Genomic DNA, 16,903 nt, shown 5'->3' with positions numbered 1-16,903 from the left:
TTTTTTCTCTGGGATCAATGATTCGCATTCCCCGTGAGGAGGGAGGGATTATCGTGAGAGGGAAGTAAGCTTTGTTAAATGGAAGATCCAAAATGATTAGAGCCTCTTTCTCCATGTGTCTTTCACCCACTCTGAACTCTCAGTGTTGCCAGGGGAGGAAACCAAGATGGACATCAAGCTGGTACAGACCCTTCACGCTCTTTCTTTTTTTTTTTTCTGTTCTTTAATGTAGCAAAGACAACACAGCCCTTCACTCTTAACTCTCCCCACCTCGGTCATCTCTTGAATTTTTATCACAGGGGTTGGTTACAGGCTTTTTCTGTCTTTAAGCTCATCTTCACTCTTGAGTTCCCTTCTTTTATACACCTTCGACTCAGTGCCAACACAGTATTTTGTACATACAAACATGCTTCTTTCGTTCTCTTCCTCCTGTAAAAAGAAACACCTGGAGCAAAGCAATAGAGTCGCCATACGATCCGAACTTTTCTGACGCCACCAGTGGACACAAAAGATGCATGAGAAGACCAGTGGTGACCGGGAGGTTGTCTAGTCTGAATACTTGCAGTGGAGGACGTTGCACGGTGTAAATCATGAATTCTGTTTCTCATGTTGTACAGACCAATTTCTTTCTTAATCTCGTATGTTTCATGGATCTAGATGTGTCAAAGGGAGCACGTCTGATAGCGCTGAAGCCCAGAAAGATGGCACACTGTGACGTGGTTTTACCCCAACACAGAATGTAACACTGTCAACGTTGTCTAAACATTTTCTAATGGCTTATATTATTACTATTAATATGATTATTATAAAGCTATTTTAGCGAGTTAAATGAGGGGTGCCGCGTCTCTTTTGTCGTTCTTGTGTGTTGATTCCTTTGACTCTTCTGAATGTTTTGAGCAACGAAAAAGCTGAATCCATTAGTTATTCAACTCGGTGTAACGTTTTCCTTTAAATAAGGTATCCATAAACGGAATTGGTCACAATTAATATTAAAGAACATTTACGAACTGCATGTGGTACTGATCAGATTGATTTGTCAGCGTTAAATCTAAACTAAAGGATGCAACTTAATACGACAAAAACTTCAACCTCTTTTATTTTGCTACTTACAAAGTACAAATTACAAAGAAGATAATTTTTCAGTGCGTTCGCTGACCAATTCAGTTGTACATAGAAAACGTAAACAAATCTAGAATTACTCCACATTAATACCTGATTTCTGCCTGAAGTCAAGTCAACTTTCTAACCGTTGATGAGACTGATGAGAATCTGTTAATAGCGAAGCTAAAAGCAAGAGCAATAGTTTGAACTTTGGGCCTCGGAGGTCAAAATAAAGAGGCTGGATTGTTCTACTGTGAGCTGAGAGTTTGACAGAAACTGAACAGTGCCAGAGTTGTGTTTTCTCCAGTTTTTTGAGTTTGTAGTGACCAACACACATACACAAACTTTACAAACCATGCCAACCATTGTGTGGGACATATTAAAGGTGCTAAGAAGTAGTCAAAAATGTCAATGATATCAAATATAACACCTATGATGGTATATAAGTGGAGCTCCTCACTGATGAGGATTTTTTTATCTGAATCACATCTTTAGTTTCAAAGTATACTCTTATTTCCTGTAATTGTTGATCCTGTGAATGACTTCTTTGGAAGACCTCTCATATGAAAGTCCCTCTTGGCAAAATTATACGTAACATTAGGTTTTCAGAGACTTTGTAAAGATTCTCAGTCATGGTATTCCTTATTCTAATATGTTTAACATCCAGTACAAAACAAATACTTCTGTGAAATAGACTGTTACGGCCAGTGGCCTTGTATGTTTCTTTTTTCCTGTATAAGAGTAGGTTCCTGCCTGCTGTTTCCACTGAGGGAACTGGATGCAGCCCTACTCCATTTTGCTATCTGAATATTTTATATTATTTTTATTGATACGGTGACTTTTCAGACTATTGACAGACACAATCCAAGAATTAATTTCTTTACTTATGGACTTCTTTGCTTGATGTATTAACCTTTCTAACACATATCAATTAATGCAAAGTGGAGGTCAAAGGAAGGATTTTCTTCAGAGAATTTCCATTTTCTGTGAGTCTCTAACTTAAGCAATTTAAATTGCAAATGCTGAGCAGACTTCATACATCGATTAATGAGGACAGAGTTATTTAGTGCTTCCATTCCGAGTCAAATGTACAATCCCTGAGGGTATTCTCCAATCAGCGAGGTCTAAACTCCACACAGTATTTTTGTCCATTCACGCCACAGCAACTGTTATTTATAAGGCATCCAGTTGCGATTTAAGAACATGTAGGACTAGCCTCGGGGTGATGGAGGAAGGTTTTGGTAAAACGCAGCAGTCACTAAATTATCAAAGTGGAAAAGATGAAGGAGAACAGCGGGGACCTGTTGCAAAGTGCTAACAAGCGCTGTACAGAACATCAGAACAGTCACCTAGTGGCACTCGTGTCATCTCGTTCCAACGTGACCACGTTATGAAATGTGAAACAGAATTATTCACTTGTATTTCTCTGCAAAAAAAAGCTCTCTTGGGGTTTGTAAATGTCAGCTGGGCAGACGGAAAGTATTTTACACACAAATGAGAGACTAATCAAGGCATTTTATTTCAACATTTCAAGACGAGTAAAAAATATATATATATATTAAAAAAAAAAAAAAAAAGCCCTTTTTAGGTGATCAATACTTTGATTACAAAAAAAAAAAAAAAAAAAAAAAAAAAAAAAAAACTTCAGTATAGTCTCTTCAACACTTCAGGTGTTTAAACTTCACTGGACACCCTCCAGTTTGAGTGTCCAAGCTTGACCAGGAGTGAAAGGCAGCTCGGGCAGAAGGACGGTGAGGCCGGCACTGGGAGAAAAAGGGCTCCAGGATAAGGGTTCAGGATTCCCCAACAGGGTTACCTGGACAACAGAAGAGGCAGGGATATAGTTTCTCATGTTCCATCTGTGACGCATCACTCCTACAGTATCAGTCAAAAGTCTGCACACGCCTACTCCTTCCAAATGAATGTATAGGTGTGTCCAAACTTAAGTCATCTGTTTACCTGAGTGGTGGCTGATGTTTTGGGCATCAACAGTTGCAATGTAGGCTTTGGGGGTTTTGCCATCATGAAGGCATAGACTGTGGCACCTTTAGATGTATAACTGGAACAACAGAACAGAGCTGCGTCAACAATCTGCTTTACACTGCACATGATTACACCAACAAACAGTCCAGTATTATTACAGCTTATTTATATTATTATAGCTTTGTTTTTGTTGCATTTGGCCCAAGAAATTAAAAAAAAGACAAACAGACAAAGTAAAGCAAAGAAATGTCAACATCTATGCCAAAACTTCACAAATAGCATTGTCAAACGGTAGTTGACAGTTTGTATAATTGCGAACCAGCAATCTGAATGACTTCACGAGGATGTTGGACTGCTCCTCTTTAAAGGATTACCTGTCAGGACTCTGGTCTTTAACTCGGTGTAGAAGGTTTGTATACGGGATTCAGCCATCCAAAAAGTTATTTTTCCAATCATTTCTTGACACGTTGGTTTCGTGTTTCCCGTCTTCTTGAAAAATCCAACGAATAAATTGAATGAAATTAAAATTGATTTTATTATTCCCAAAATGGAATTACGGTTATTGTGATACCTCCAACAATTTGCCTAAATTGGACACATTATATTGCTTGGGACTGTTGCTCTGGGCAGGGATGACCTCTTGTGCCGTCCAAGAATCCTCTCTGTGCCTCGGGCACTTGAAAAGACCTAAATGTGCGGGGTCTTCACAACCTTCCCTGGTCTTATGAGCAGCCAAAATGTGCAAGCAGCAGGGCTCCAGACCGCGACTAAAATTTGAGTGTGCGCGACTGAATTTCACATCTGCTCCCGCATGCGAGACCAGTAAATTTGTCCTTTTATTTATTTATTTTTTTTTACACGTTAAACGTGGAAGGGGCGCTTCATTGAATCCGTAAGCCAATGAGTGTGAGAAGGATACTGTAAGTGGCTAATGTGTGGAGGGGGAGGATCCTACAGTTAACCGCGCACGCATTTACAAACGTCTGTGGAAGGTGAAAGAGAAAGATTTCACATCGCAACCTTTGTGCGTTTGAAATGGGCAAGCGAACTATTGACTCGTTCTTCAGACCTGCGGCTAGTGTGTCAGTGCCACAGTTTGATGATGATGATTCAGAGTCAGAGGTTTGTGTGGCAAAAAAGGTCTGAACCCAAAATATGAGTGGCTGCGAGAATTCAGCTGGTTGAGGTACTGTAAGCCTTAAGACGCGTCAACTATGAATCCAGCTTTAAGGAGACTAACTCCATGAACTGCAAATGTTGCAGTCTCTGTTCTGGCATCTCCCGACTAATGTCTGATGTCAGGACAGCTGAGTCGCTGCCCATCTTTCGCCGCAGGCTGAAAACCCATCTCTTCAGGAAACACTACCCTGATCCGCCTTCTAAGGACATCACCTGTTTCCTTACGCACTTATTTGTTTCCTAAATTGTCTTCCCATTTGTCTAGGTACCTAACTTACTGCACTTACTCTAGCACTAGTTATGCTCTTAGCTGTTTGGTTTTGGAAGGAAATGCACTTGTGATTTCTTGTGACCTGAAGTTCTTTTGCCCACCGATGTGGAACACACTTATTGTAAGTCGCTTTGGATAAAAGCGTCTGCAAAATGACCGTAATGTAATGTAATGTTGCAGTCTCTACCCCAGAACTGCGGGGAACACGAAGTTTGCCGACAGTGCAGGCACTTCACAGTTTAAACATGACACACTGATGAAACACAATGTTAGCCTCAAGCACAGAGTATGCCGAGACATGTTAACAAATGAAAAAGCAACGCCACTGCCGGTTGCTTTTAGAAGACAAGAGGCTGTAAATCATAGCGCAGATGAGGCAGAAATGAAACTGAAATTTAACACGGCTTACTTCGTTGCTAAGGAGGAACTACCCTTCACCAAATTCAAAAGCCAGCTCGATCTTCAAAGGAAGAATGGCTTTATGCTGTCGGTTTACCTTCCATGTTGCATCTTCACAATTGCACAATAAAAAAGTGACACTGAATTTGAAACAGCTCATTGTAATTTCTTCATCTATTATCAAGGTATTTATGAGTAATACAGTGAAAATTAGTAGAAATGGGAATATTTGGTTAGTATATTGATTTACGGCATGTGCCCCTAAACTTCCTGGTTGCGCCCCTAAAATGTTCAGTTTTTTACAGCACTCCCAGTGAAAAAAGTTAGTCTGGAGCCCTGAAGCAGGCATCCTCACAGAGCTCCTTAGTTTTAAGCAGTAGTTGAGTAGGGAACTAACGGATCCGTTTTTCTCGATTTAAGAAGGCTTTAGAACCGGCACAAACCATTATGCTACAGGAGTTTGCATTTTCTCAAAAGCCGGTGCCGATTTTAAGTGATAATTCAACGCAATGGCCACACGACACCAGATCAGATCTCCCTTTTCTCTCACCAGACTGGGACAGTGGTGTTTTCCATCTGGACCCTCCATGGTTTGGAGGCATAGATGGCTTCCCCGTTGATCTCAAGCCAGGCTCCGACACCCCTGAGCCTCTCCTCAAACACAGCGGGGATCATCCCGTCGGCTGTGGGACCCACGTTAAGCAGATAGTTACCTCCCAGAGCCACAGTGCTGACCAGATCCTGTGGCGAAACGAGAGGGGGCCGGTTACTGGGGTGAGAATACAGAATAAAAGGTATCAGCAATCCCCCATTTCATACCACAGTCTCTCTGGCAGATTTAAAAGCCATCCCTGTAGTTACAAAAAAAAATATTCAGGACAGCAACAAATGTCAGCATAAATTCAAAGTATTCAATATGTATGACAGCAGCATACCAAAAGAAACAACTTTAACGATCTTTTAAGATTTAGTAATGAGTTAGAGAACACCATTTTGTATCCTCACGTTAATGATGGCGGCCAAGTCCATAAGTTCTTTTATCCTCATGTTTCGACGGTAACCCCAAGAAAATGTGTCCACCGATGTGCATTTCTCCCACTTGTGCTTGGGCAGCTGGCCTGGAGTATACTTGTCTTCGCAGTTGTAGTAGCCACCATGTTTGCAGGCACAGCCGGCTCCCCATCGATCGTTGGTCACGACCGCATCCTAGGGCAGATGCAACCATGCTAAATCATCTGATAACTTGTTATCTTGCGTTAGATAAGCATCTGCTCCAACTCTGCACAGCAGTGTCTCCTTATAAGAAAGACACTAACTTTCACCGGACTGTCGTTGTAGAGCCAGGCCAGGAACTGGGTGGAGTTCCAGTAGGTGTCGGGTGCTTCCCAGTCGCCATCAGACCAGATCACCTCAGGGCGGTACCTGCAAGGCAAAGGGAGGGGAAAAGGTTCGGACATAACACTTTCAGAAAGGTGAAAGACAACACAACTGTGTCTGCACTCTTCCTGTTTTTATGTTGTTGTTTTGGCTGGTGATACAATCAGCTGATGCACAAAGTTGCACACCTTACAACCATGTTATACAGCTCTGGAAGGAGTTTATGCATCACAAACTCCTGCGTCTTGAATCCATTCTTCTTGTCGTTCAGATAGAGAGGGTTGAACCACTCATACAACGAGTTGTAGAGTCCATAGTGCAATGACCTAAATGAGGAAATGGATGTTTAACAACTGCAAACAGAAACATCTTGAATTCATAATTAGAACATGCAACAGAGTGGCCAACAAGCAGAGTGCATGACCACCATGGTAACTGGTGGGAGGAGCCCGGGGCTCGTGATGAGCTGCACATCAGTGGACTTCAGAGATCTCCTGTTGTTTTTTTTCTTTTTAATAGAAGCATCATAGAGGGAAGCTCTGGTTACAGATGCGTTCACCTTCTGACTGCATTTCCTACCTGTTGCGCACTGCCTCTGCCAGCTCTCCCACCAAGTCCCTATGAGGACCAGTATCGACAGAATTCCAGTTCCAGGAGTTTGGAGACTCCCAGTTAGTAAACCCTTCGTGATGTTTGGCGGTCAGGACGACGTATCTGTAGTGGGGGTGAAACATAGAGTGTGTGAGGCCGTTTTCTCTCTGTGTGCATTAACGTGAAGCGCAATAAAGTGTTAACGGGGAGATTAACAGGCCACTGAACAAAATACAACTAACTTTGCACCGGAGGCTTTGAAAATGTCGGCCCAGTCCTCTGGGTTGAAGAACTGGGCGTGAAACTGAGGGGCAAACTCCGGATAGCTGAACCCGGGTGGGTAGTTCTTGGACATGTAGCTCACACATTTCGGGTCTGGAGGCTGTTGGCCCTGCCAGTGCCACCAGAACCACTCACTACCGAAGCCCGGGACAGAAAACACGCCCCAGTGGATGAAAATCCCCAGTTTGGCTTCGTCGTACCACGACGGCAGCGGCCTGGCGTCCAAACTCGCCCAGTCCGCGGTGTAGCGAGCCGCCGCGTGGGACACAAAAGCAGGGAAGAAGAGAAGAACGGCTGTCATGGCGGAAAACTTGGTGGTGCCAAGAAGCCCCGCGAGTCAGCAGCAGCCAACAGACTGAAATATAAAATATCAACAAAACAAAGTCATAGCACCACCGGCAGCTACATTAGACAGATTCCAGTTCCAATTTCATCCTTCAGGTGAATTATTTCCCTGTCACATGACTTTAATCACATGAGCGGTCACGTGATAGGACAGTTTTTTTATTTATTTTTTTCTAAATGTTTAAAGACACATTTGCAATACACACTATATGTGACAGATGTTCCTTCTTTAAAAGAAAAAAATATCAAAATAAAATAATCCATAATGTCTCATGAATAGCCTCTTGAAAAGCGCAGGCTGTTTTAGGCGGAATATTGCAGCGTGAAAGCATTGAACATAAACTTTCCACAATGCAATATTGATGCTTTTTCTCCCTAAACAATAGGCACCACGGCTATTATATCGATCTCACTTTGGTAGGAGTAGTATCTGCAAGTGTAGACACAAGATTCACTACTTACCATTGAAACATTAGACCAGAGCATACCTCCAAGCGGCAACAAGGCTGACTGACATGATACTCTCAAGCAGGGACGTTGCTAGGCATACAGCTGTACGGGGGCACAGGCCCCCAGCCAGAACAACACCACCAACACTGCCTTACTGTATACAGAAAATGAGCCTGTACTGGATGTATAAGAACATTTATTCAAATTTCCACAAACCTAAACAGGTTTAACAGAGCTATAGGCTATCTAAGCAAATAAAAACACTTTTGAGTTGAGCCATTTAGCTTTTCAATTCCCTCTCCACCTCCAATTCTCTGTTACAGCAACATGAATAAAAAACAAAACAAAAAAAAAGACACTATTTACTCTGCATGCATTCCAGCTTGTATAACCTTGTCTTTAAAAATATCACAAGGACGTTTTCCTGTTTCAATTTCCTAATGCCTAAGATAGTTTAGTAAATAGGCTTTAATAGGCAGAATAGGATGTTGTCTCGCGTTTTTCATATGCCATGAAACCAGACACTGTTTTAGCCTATATGCAAACGTTGTGTATTTGGCGTAAGAAATGACAGTGGCCTATAGGTAGGCGTGGGCGTCGACACAACAGAGAAAACAAATCTCTCACCTCCCTTAACTTCATGCTCAGTTCTCCTTGTTTCTTCTCTGTCCCTGACTCTCCTCTGTAAGAATTTCATTGTGTCCGTGACAACGATGACGGCAATCCATCAATGTGTAGTAGTTCATATAGCCTACTACGCTTTGATTGGACAAAATGTGTGGGCTACTATACGCGACGTGCGGCCCGCAGTAACTTGCCTTCCAACTCTGACAGATGTCAGTGAGACGGCATGATCCAATATGATTCAGGCTCATTTTAAATGCTTTCAAGGGAACTCAGTTGGGAAAGAATTTCTCAGCAGTTGATAAAATAAAAGAAATATATGACCTGACTCCAGATTGTTTGTCTATATTTGGAAAATGTTGTCAGACGTTACGTGATAAATGCCATGTGTCATACGCTTGTTATAGACATGGGAAATTGATATAATGCAGGTCACTATTTGGAGGTAAATTCAGTTACTGCCGTAGCCGTGCGAGGGCTCAGATTTACAGGATCTGGTGGCACTAAATGACCACATTTTCTTTAAAGGGCTCAGTCACTAGATGGCAGCACAGGCTACATTAGGAGTTAAAACGTGTCAGAATTCTCCTTTATGCCAAGTATGTTGAGTGCAAAAAACAGACTTAGAAAAATACTTAGTGGAGATAATTAAAGTTTAAATAAAGTACTTAATGCACAAACAATATGTGCATTAGAGACTAAAAGAAATAAATAATTCAGTCGATGTATAGCTAGGATGATCAAAATAAAAGTATAAAAAGAAAGTGACAGCATGTACATTAAAAAGTGGTTGTGGTGTGTTTCTGTAAGACCTTAATGTATCTGGGTTAGATGCGTCTGCTTTCTTTCCTGCACTCCTCAGCCTCCTGGAATTGCACCGATCCTGGAGCAATGATAGATTGTAGTTGATCACCATCACTACTCATGGCAGCTGGAACTTTTTCAGTTGCCACAGTCCATCCTCTGCTGTGTTTTCTTGAAAAGGCATATGTTGTTCAGCTCCTACCTGAAGTCCTGTGTGATAAGGGTTCCCAGGAAGCAGAGGGTCCATGTGTCGACTGTAACGTCACACAGAGTGACGTGGACATGCGGGGCTGGGCTCCGCCTGTTGTCCACCACCATCTCCACTGTTTTCAAACCACTGCGCACTAGCTTGTTCTGACTGATCCAGGTCAACAGATGGTTGATCTCCCAGCAGGAGGCGGACTCAAACCCAGCAGAGATGAGAAAGATGAGGGTGGTCTCATCTGCAAGCTTGAGGAGTGTGACAGAGGTGCAGCTGTTGGTGTATAGGAAGAAAAGCAGGCGAGGCGGGGATCTGAAGCTGATAAGACATGCGTCCGGGGAAATTAACTTCTGCCCAAATGTTCATTCATGACTATTAGAGTCCAAGACCATAAAACAAAAAAACAGATGAGCTCCACAGTAACACAATACTTTTATTGCAACAAAACCCCCAGTGGCCAAACTTTAAACCAAATAGCCTTCATTTTTTTTTTTGTACAAACGGTCATTTTTATGAAAAAAAAACCAACAAACAAACATCTTACAGAGACATGTTGTTTTCATCAACTTTTCCAGTTAAATGTTTAGGAAATTTTAAGACCACTTCTGAGTCAGAAATACTAAACTAGTTTCCTGCTAGGCAAACTGGAGCACATTATCTATAAGAGTCATACAGACTGGATTTTCTAGATACAACGGTGTCAATAAATAAGTCATATTACAAGAATACAATAATTGTTCAACAACAGTAACAGTGTGGCAACAGTTCACGGGAAGGTTTTTATTGGACTGGAAATTCACCTGTGTGACCTACATCACTGCAGACAGCCAGCTGTCTTTCAAGCATCTGTTTCTCCACCAAGTCCTCCACCCTGCCAACCTCGACCTCATCCACATCGTCCATAAAACTGGACCAATCTGTGCCCCCGTCCGCACGCTCCATGGGCTCTGGCTGGCTGGAGGGGTGAACTGGGGCAGATTCATCGTGAGTGGTGGTCACACAGTTGCAGCTGTCGCAGATCCCGAAGCGTCTGAGTCCTGGTGAAACGCCCGATCCAGTGAAGGTTCGCCTGCAGCTCTTGCATGATACTGGCCAGTAGTGTCTGTGGACCTGTGGTTGTCAACACAATGACCATGAAAATCATTCTGATGGGCAGTTGCCAACTTTCAGATTAGTACGGATGAAAAACAACATCTAAGAGGACAAAAAACAAATTGAATTTAACAGCACACATTTAAACAATGAGCTGGGTAATTACAGTGTACAACTAACCGCTCGCAGTTAATGGCTTAAAGTGGTCTTGAGTCAACAATTCTATTGTCCTTAAGTATTATGGAGAAGCTAATTATCAGGAACTGAGTCAAAATGTAGCAGTCAATCTGTAGAGTGCAATGACTGCACATGTAATTATCGCTATTACCATCTCCTACAACACTTTAAACACCCACCCAGACATGTTTAAAGATCTCTCCAATCAATCTGGCTCTTCTGACATTACCTGATGTGATAATTACTGACCTAAAAGCTTGACAAAAGAGCCAAGAAAACTACGCAAGATGCCATCTGGTAATTTGATAAATCCATTATCAGTTTCTGAACTTGGCTTTGACATAGAGGAAGATAAATAAAAAGCTAATTACACGGGGCAATATTCTCAAAGCTCTTACACTGAGGGCATGAGTGCGAAGGTGCTCCTGTCGTGTGAACCTCTTCCCACACATGGGACAGGGGAAGGGCCTCTCTCCTGTGTGGCAGCGTATGTGTCTCTTCATGATCCCCTTCTGCTTGGCCGTGTATGGGCAGAAAGGGCACTTATGGAGTTTCACTGGCACTACCAAGCCATCACCTGCAGGGGGAGAAAGACAACTTCAACTGGAATCTACTTCAGTCCTTTGCTTGAGAATTTATTGAATGTACCCTTTGCTTAGAAGATAAAATGGTTAAATGCTATCCTAACCCATTCATTTAATCGGGTCAGACTGATCCTCGTAGTTACCTGTGTCTTCTCCAAGCCAATCAGTCTGGATCTCCATGATAGATGATCCCACAAACCCTAAACTTTCATCCATTCTGCTTCCTCCTGCATTGCTACCTACTCCTTGGCTAAAGCGTGGACCTCCTCGGTCTCCCAGAGGACTGGGGCCTCTCGGACCTTCACCTCTGGCCAACAACTCAATAAGCTGCCTGGCATTAAAGGAAGGGCTGTATCCCGAAAGGGAGCGCTCATTGGAGGTGGAGGGACTCGGGGGAAGTAACCGACTATGATGTGTATTATGCAAACAAGGCCCAGGATATGATGCAAGTCCTTTGGTTTCAGAGGATTCCATAAGCGCTTCATCGGGGTCATATTCGATCTTAGGGTTCACCAACTCTGGAGTCAAAGCAGACGATGAGGAGGATGAGAGGTTAGTCTGATCCATATGCCCCTTCTGTTCTTCACTCCCAGATGAGAAGCCCTCTCTAGAAGAGTAGGCACTGTCCATGTCCCTGCTGGAGCTCTGAGGGGTTGTGACCTCAATAGTCAGGGGGGTCCTAACTGAGGTCGTCGATTCTTGACCTAAACCCGATCCTCTATCTACCTCTGTGGCCTGTGAATGTGACTCTGCAACCCCTGCGCCACTGGAGTTTGAAGCAGCAGGAGTGACACTTACTGCAGGACCTATTGCTCCGTCCTCTGCCTGGTTCTCTTTGTCAGTGTTCCTCTCCTTCTCCTTGTTGCAAATCTCCAAAGATGAGCGGATGTAATCTTTACAGAAGTTCACCAGATCCGTCATCTGTAGGTAGCTGGCGGCTGACATCACCTCAATGACATTGCTCCTGTTCAGGGCCAAGCGGCCAGAGTAGAGGAAGTCCAGGATGATAGAGAAGGCATCAGCTGTGACGATGTCCAAGGATGCTGTGCTGTACCGCTGTCCGCTGTCCTGGAAGAGATGGATTCAAGAGTTGAAGACAATCTCACACAACATTTACATGAAAATAAAAATCGCACAGTTCATAGAACCACACTGTGAGCCATACCCTGTTTTCCTTTTTAGCCCAATTCAGAAGTCTCATCACTTTAAACAGATGTTCCAGTTTATCATTTGAACCTTCCTGTGGAGTATTCTGAATTTCTGCAGAGGACCACAATGCAGGGAAACACTTCATCCTCACAATTGGTCTAATTTCCCCTTCAAATCAATGTCTTAATATCACCAGCCAAGTTACAAAAGGCTGTCACAAACAATTTCGTCTTTGTGAGCACTCTTTGTTTCCAAAAGCCGATCAGTCAATTTCAACGCCGTCTCAGGATCTCTCTCCCAAGACAATGAGTAATATCAGAACAATCCAAAACTTTTTTTAAACTAGCTGCAGATTCTGTTTGAAAATTCAGCTGAAAATGGGGATTGTGAATTCCACCATATTCAGCAAACTTAGCACTTAAAGTTTTAGTTTATTGGGTTAGTCCCCACATCCCCAAGTTTAAGATCAGATCAGATATATTGGTCATGCGTACATGCATACACAATAAATTTGTCCTCCGCTTTTAACCCATCCAGGTTGGCACCTGTTGACACACACACACGCACATGCACAGGGTCACACACTCATAGAGACAGCTGCCATACACTGGAGCGTTGGGCAGCCATTCACAGCGCCCGGGGAGCATGGGGGTACGGTGCCTTGCTCAAGGGCACCTCGGCCGTGAAAAGGAGGTGGACTGCCACCCCTCAAGCTGTCAGTTTCACCAATCCTTTTTAGCATTAGCAAGTCTGGTGCTGTGATGTACAAACATTGTTCAGGCAAAAAAAATAAAAAATCAACTATAAATGCACTAGAATAATGATGTTTATTTTACATTAACGACTGTGTGAATAAGTAATCGTGCCTTCATCTCTCCTGCCACTCCCTCAGCACCTTTTTTCCCCCTCATACCCAGACCGTGGCTCAAAAAAATAAAAATAATCAACAAAACAATCTGGATTTGGAGAGCCATTGCACACTTAAAATTCTCTAATTATTTTGTGAAACTTGCCTTTAAGAAGCCACAAGGCTTGCCCACCTCTCCAAGGAATTGAAAATAAAGACATGGGAAGCGCTGACATCCTCACCTGCAGGTAGTGAACCAGAAGAGCTCGAAAATAGCCACTTCCGGCAAACAAGACATTGCGGTGGGCTTTGAACACACGGCCTTCCACGAGGATACTGCAGTCACAGAAGAAGTCCCGCTTCCGCTGTTCATTGAGCTCAAACAGCAGTTTGGGCAGATAACAGGGCACCTCCATGTTTACACCTCGCCTGGCTCTGTCAGGAGAAGGAAACAGGGGGGTTATAAGGAAAAAAAACTAAAACATATCTGATTCTGGACGTCTTGAGCTAGTATCTTATTTGAAATGAGCTGACACTACATTCCCGGTTATAAATCCCACATGTATTCAAAGCTTGACTCTCACGTTTGAAGCTTCGCTGTATTTAAACAGCCATATATTACCGCTATAATTCCAAATGAATATAGTTTAGAGGGAATACTCCGATGAGTAAACATAGTTAATGCTACAGTAGTAAAATGTAGCTGTTAAGTTCCGGTGGCGTTTAATATTTAAAGAAACAATAAACCTGTTTAGGATTTTCCATAAAAACATGAACCCAAACAGACAAGTGAGACGGAAGTGGTTTCGCTCTGCTGTTTCCCTACAAGCTAGCGAGTGTCGCTAGCGCTATATAGCTAGCTGCTAATTCCTTACCAGTCGAAACACCAAGCATATAAGACAAACTATGCTTTACTATCTTTCTAACAGTCTATGACATACAGTGCGTTTTATTAGAACTCACATGTGTAATTACGCGGACCCAGACAAATCCTTTACCGTGAACGGAGGACAAGACAGAGTTTAGCAACGCTCATTGTCTCATCTCAACAACAGCCAAAAACTTCCGCTTTCTCCAAACTGTGACGTTTTGCATTCATCCAATCAGTGGCCGACGGAGGAGAAGCCTGCGAGCGTGGTTTTGTGGGCCTTGTGGTGAGGACACAAATCGTGGTAGGCCTACAAACTGTTTTGGAAAACTTTTGAACACTGCGTAACAAGTAAATAATAACATGAATAAATTATTTGGAACTTATTTACACCCTGTAATTGATTGAAAGTATTGACTGGAAAAAATGTGTTATTCTTTAAAAAAAAAAAAGAAAGAAAGAAAGAAAGAAAGAAAGACACTTTACAACTAAATAGATTGATAAAGAAAAGTTCATAAATGATATAATACCCCCCAAAACAAGAGGAAGAGGCTAGAGTAGGCCAAGGACCATAAAGTACCATCTACATTGGGCTGAAGATTACTGGAGGAGTTTTATGGACAAACAAGTCAGCTTGAGATAGATCATGATAGTAAAGACCCGAGGGATAAATCAAAGGCATATTCAACAAACACAAAGTGTCACTCTATCCTGCCCCCTTGCTATACCTTGAACTTATTTGTCAGGTCTAAACTTTGTCCTGCAGCAAGAACCTCTAAGCTGTGTTAAAAAGACCCGTTTGGAAAAAGAGAAGAATGGCGTGACAACAATCAATTACCCGACCTCAGCCCCAATAGAACTTGGATTGGGAATCAGCTTGACTGAAGACTTCGAACCATGTGGCCAGCAAATGCACAGCAGCTCTGAAAATGCTTTTAAACTGCATGGGGAGAGTTGGCAGCAAACTACTCTGAGAAAGTCACGGCTAGGATGGGCAGAGTTTGCAGAGCTGTGATGAAAGCCAAAGGCTGCTATTTTGAAACTCGAACATTTGATGTCAACAAAACTGATCACGATGTGGACTTGCGTTGTTATTTTCAGAAAAGGGGTTTTTGCATTTCCTGACTATATTGTATGTTAATAAAGATAAACATAAATTAAAGCTGTAGAATCTAAACATAATTTGGACAAAGATGCACTTTTGGATGGAACAGCGTGTTACTTATTATCATTAAAAGACTTTGACAATCTGCAGACATCTCTGTACACAGGGGGCACGGCTAAAATCTGATTGAAAGGGTGTGATATTTTGGTCCTCAGTCAGCAAAAAGTGATACTAAAAGAGATGAGTGCCGCTACAAGAAGAGGAGATCACAGCAAGATGTTTCCCAGTTTCAATCTTGGCTGAGTCCTTTTTGTATGTGTGTGTTCCTTCCAGGTACTCAGGCCCAAAGCATGCATGTTAGGTTAATTGGTAAAACAGACCCTTAGTGTGAACGCGCACGGTTGTTTGTCTTGTTTGGATCTACAAATGTCCTTCGTAGACTTGTTAATTGAATGTTGATTATAAAATAGATACCTAAAAATATGAGATGTGTCAATAAGAAGAAAAAAAGGTGAAAAGGTGCTGAAAAATTGTGCCACTTGCCTTGAAAAACTCCCAGAAAGAGTTTATTTTCAAGTATATAGTCATTTCTGGCACCAAACTTAATATTCCTCGTATTTTTTGGCTTTATAAGCTTTAGGAACATTAAAAAGAATAAAAATAACCTTTATACTTCCACAGCTCAGAATGTACCCAGATGGGATATTCAGGGTCTCTTTTTCCTTTCTGCTTTAACTCATTGATATCTATAATGACAGTGATGATGATGGTGATGATGTTTTAGGGAAGATCCTCCAAGTGTCAACCCCCCTTCTCATACCCAGTCCGGCATGCCGCTGTGCGACCGCAGGCGGCTTGCGCCTGCCCATATTGTCTGCTCAAGAATACTTGTTTATTTGCCTTCCATTCTGGGGAAAAAATAGTTCCCTTTTTTATTTTCAGACACAGCAAAAAGTAAACAAGTAGTTCCTTCAGAACTGCACCACACCCTCTCAGCACAATCCACAGTCCTTAGAAGTGTTTTTACACTGATGGGTGCCGACCAGGCAACTTATTTGTTTCAGATATTTTCCCATGGCAAACGGGCCGAATACAAAGGCTTCGTGTTGGCCCAGAGAAACCACAGGATAGGCGTACATGCGCCTCCGCACTCACTCTCTTTTGGAAAATGAAATTTATGGCACCTCATAAAAAACTCTATTCATGCTGATAAGCACTAAATATAAACTGTTATAAAAGAGGAGGGCTTCGCTCGGTCCTTGTAAACTTGACCTGATGGAAGCGTTGTGTCCGGCTGAATGCGTGGCCAGATGGCGGTTGACCCAGCTGCCCAACCCTAACACGAGCCCGTCCCAAAACAGAATTTGGGTTGAACTCTGAGGTAGTTCTCCTCGCTGTGACTCAGGGAAACACAAGGCCTTTGTTTTGGTCATTTGTTGACTTCATGGCAGGAAACTCCCTCTCTACAGACCT

General features: G+C 42.6%; 2 protein-coding genes across 4 annotated transcripts; both read right to left on the bottom strand.

Moving 5' to 3' along the window:
• Window positions 1-2,683: 2,683 nt before the first annotated feature.
• Window positions 2,684-9,532, bottom strand: LOC142368003 (tissue alpha-L-fucosidase-like). 2 transcript variants are annotated; one of them, XM_075450040.1, is made up of 9 exons: window positions 9,415-9,532; window positions 7,144-7,538; window positions 6,890-7,024; window positions 6,499-6,636; window positions 6,250-6,355; window positions 5,939-6,139; window positions 5,484-5,674; window positions 3,061-3,160; window positions 2,684-2,917 (listed from the first exon to the last, which is right to left on the bottom strand). In XM_075450040.1, the coding sequence occupies exons 2-9, from the start codon at window positions 7,482-7,484 to the stop codon at window positions 2,783-2,785; spliced, it is 1,347 nt and encodes a 448-aa protein (XP_075306155.1). In that variant the 5' UTR covers window positions 7,485-7,538; window positions 9,415-9,532; the 3' UTR covers window positions 2,684-2,782. The 2 variants fall into 2 exon arrangements, with proteins under 2 accessions (XP_075306155.1, XP_075306156.1); XM_075450041.1 differs by lacking the exon at window positions 9,415-9,532 and adding an exon at window positions 7,991-8,016.
• A 495-nt stretch (window positions 9,533-10,027) lies between these two features.
• Window positions 10,028-14,534, bottom strand: zbtb8b (zinc finger and BTB domain containing 8B). 2 transcript variants are annotated; one of them, XM_075449305.1, is made up of 5 exons: window positions 14,421-14,534; window positions 13,700-13,892; window positions 11,605-12,529; window positions 11,276-11,454; window positions 10,028-10,718 (listed from the first exon to the last, which is right to left on the bottom strand). In XM_075449305.1, the coding sequence occupies exons 2-5, from the start codon at window positions 13,871-13,873 to the stop codon at window positions 10,389-10,391; spliced, it is 1,608 nt and encodes a 535-aa protein (XP_075305420.1). In that variant the 5' UTR covers window positions 13,874-13,892; window positions 14,421-14,534; the 3' UTR covers window positions 10,028-10,388. The 2 variants fall into 2 exon arrangements, with proteins under 2 accessions (XP_075305420.1, XP_075305419.1); XM_075449304.1 differs by having other exon boundaries at window positions 14,456-14,531.
• Window positions 14,535-16,903: the final 2,369 nt, after the last annotated feature.

This window comes from Odontesthes bonariensis, chromosome 18, assembly GCF_027942865.1.
Source record: "Odontesthes bonariensis isolate fOdoBon6 chromosome 18, fOdoBon6.hap1, whole genome shotgun sequence".
Taxonomy (NCBI): Eukaryota; Metazoa; Chordata; class Actinopteri; order Atheriniformes; family Atherinopsidae; genus Odontesthes; species Odontesthes bonariensis.
This window is presented reverse-complemented; position numbering and strand designations above follow the sequence as displayed.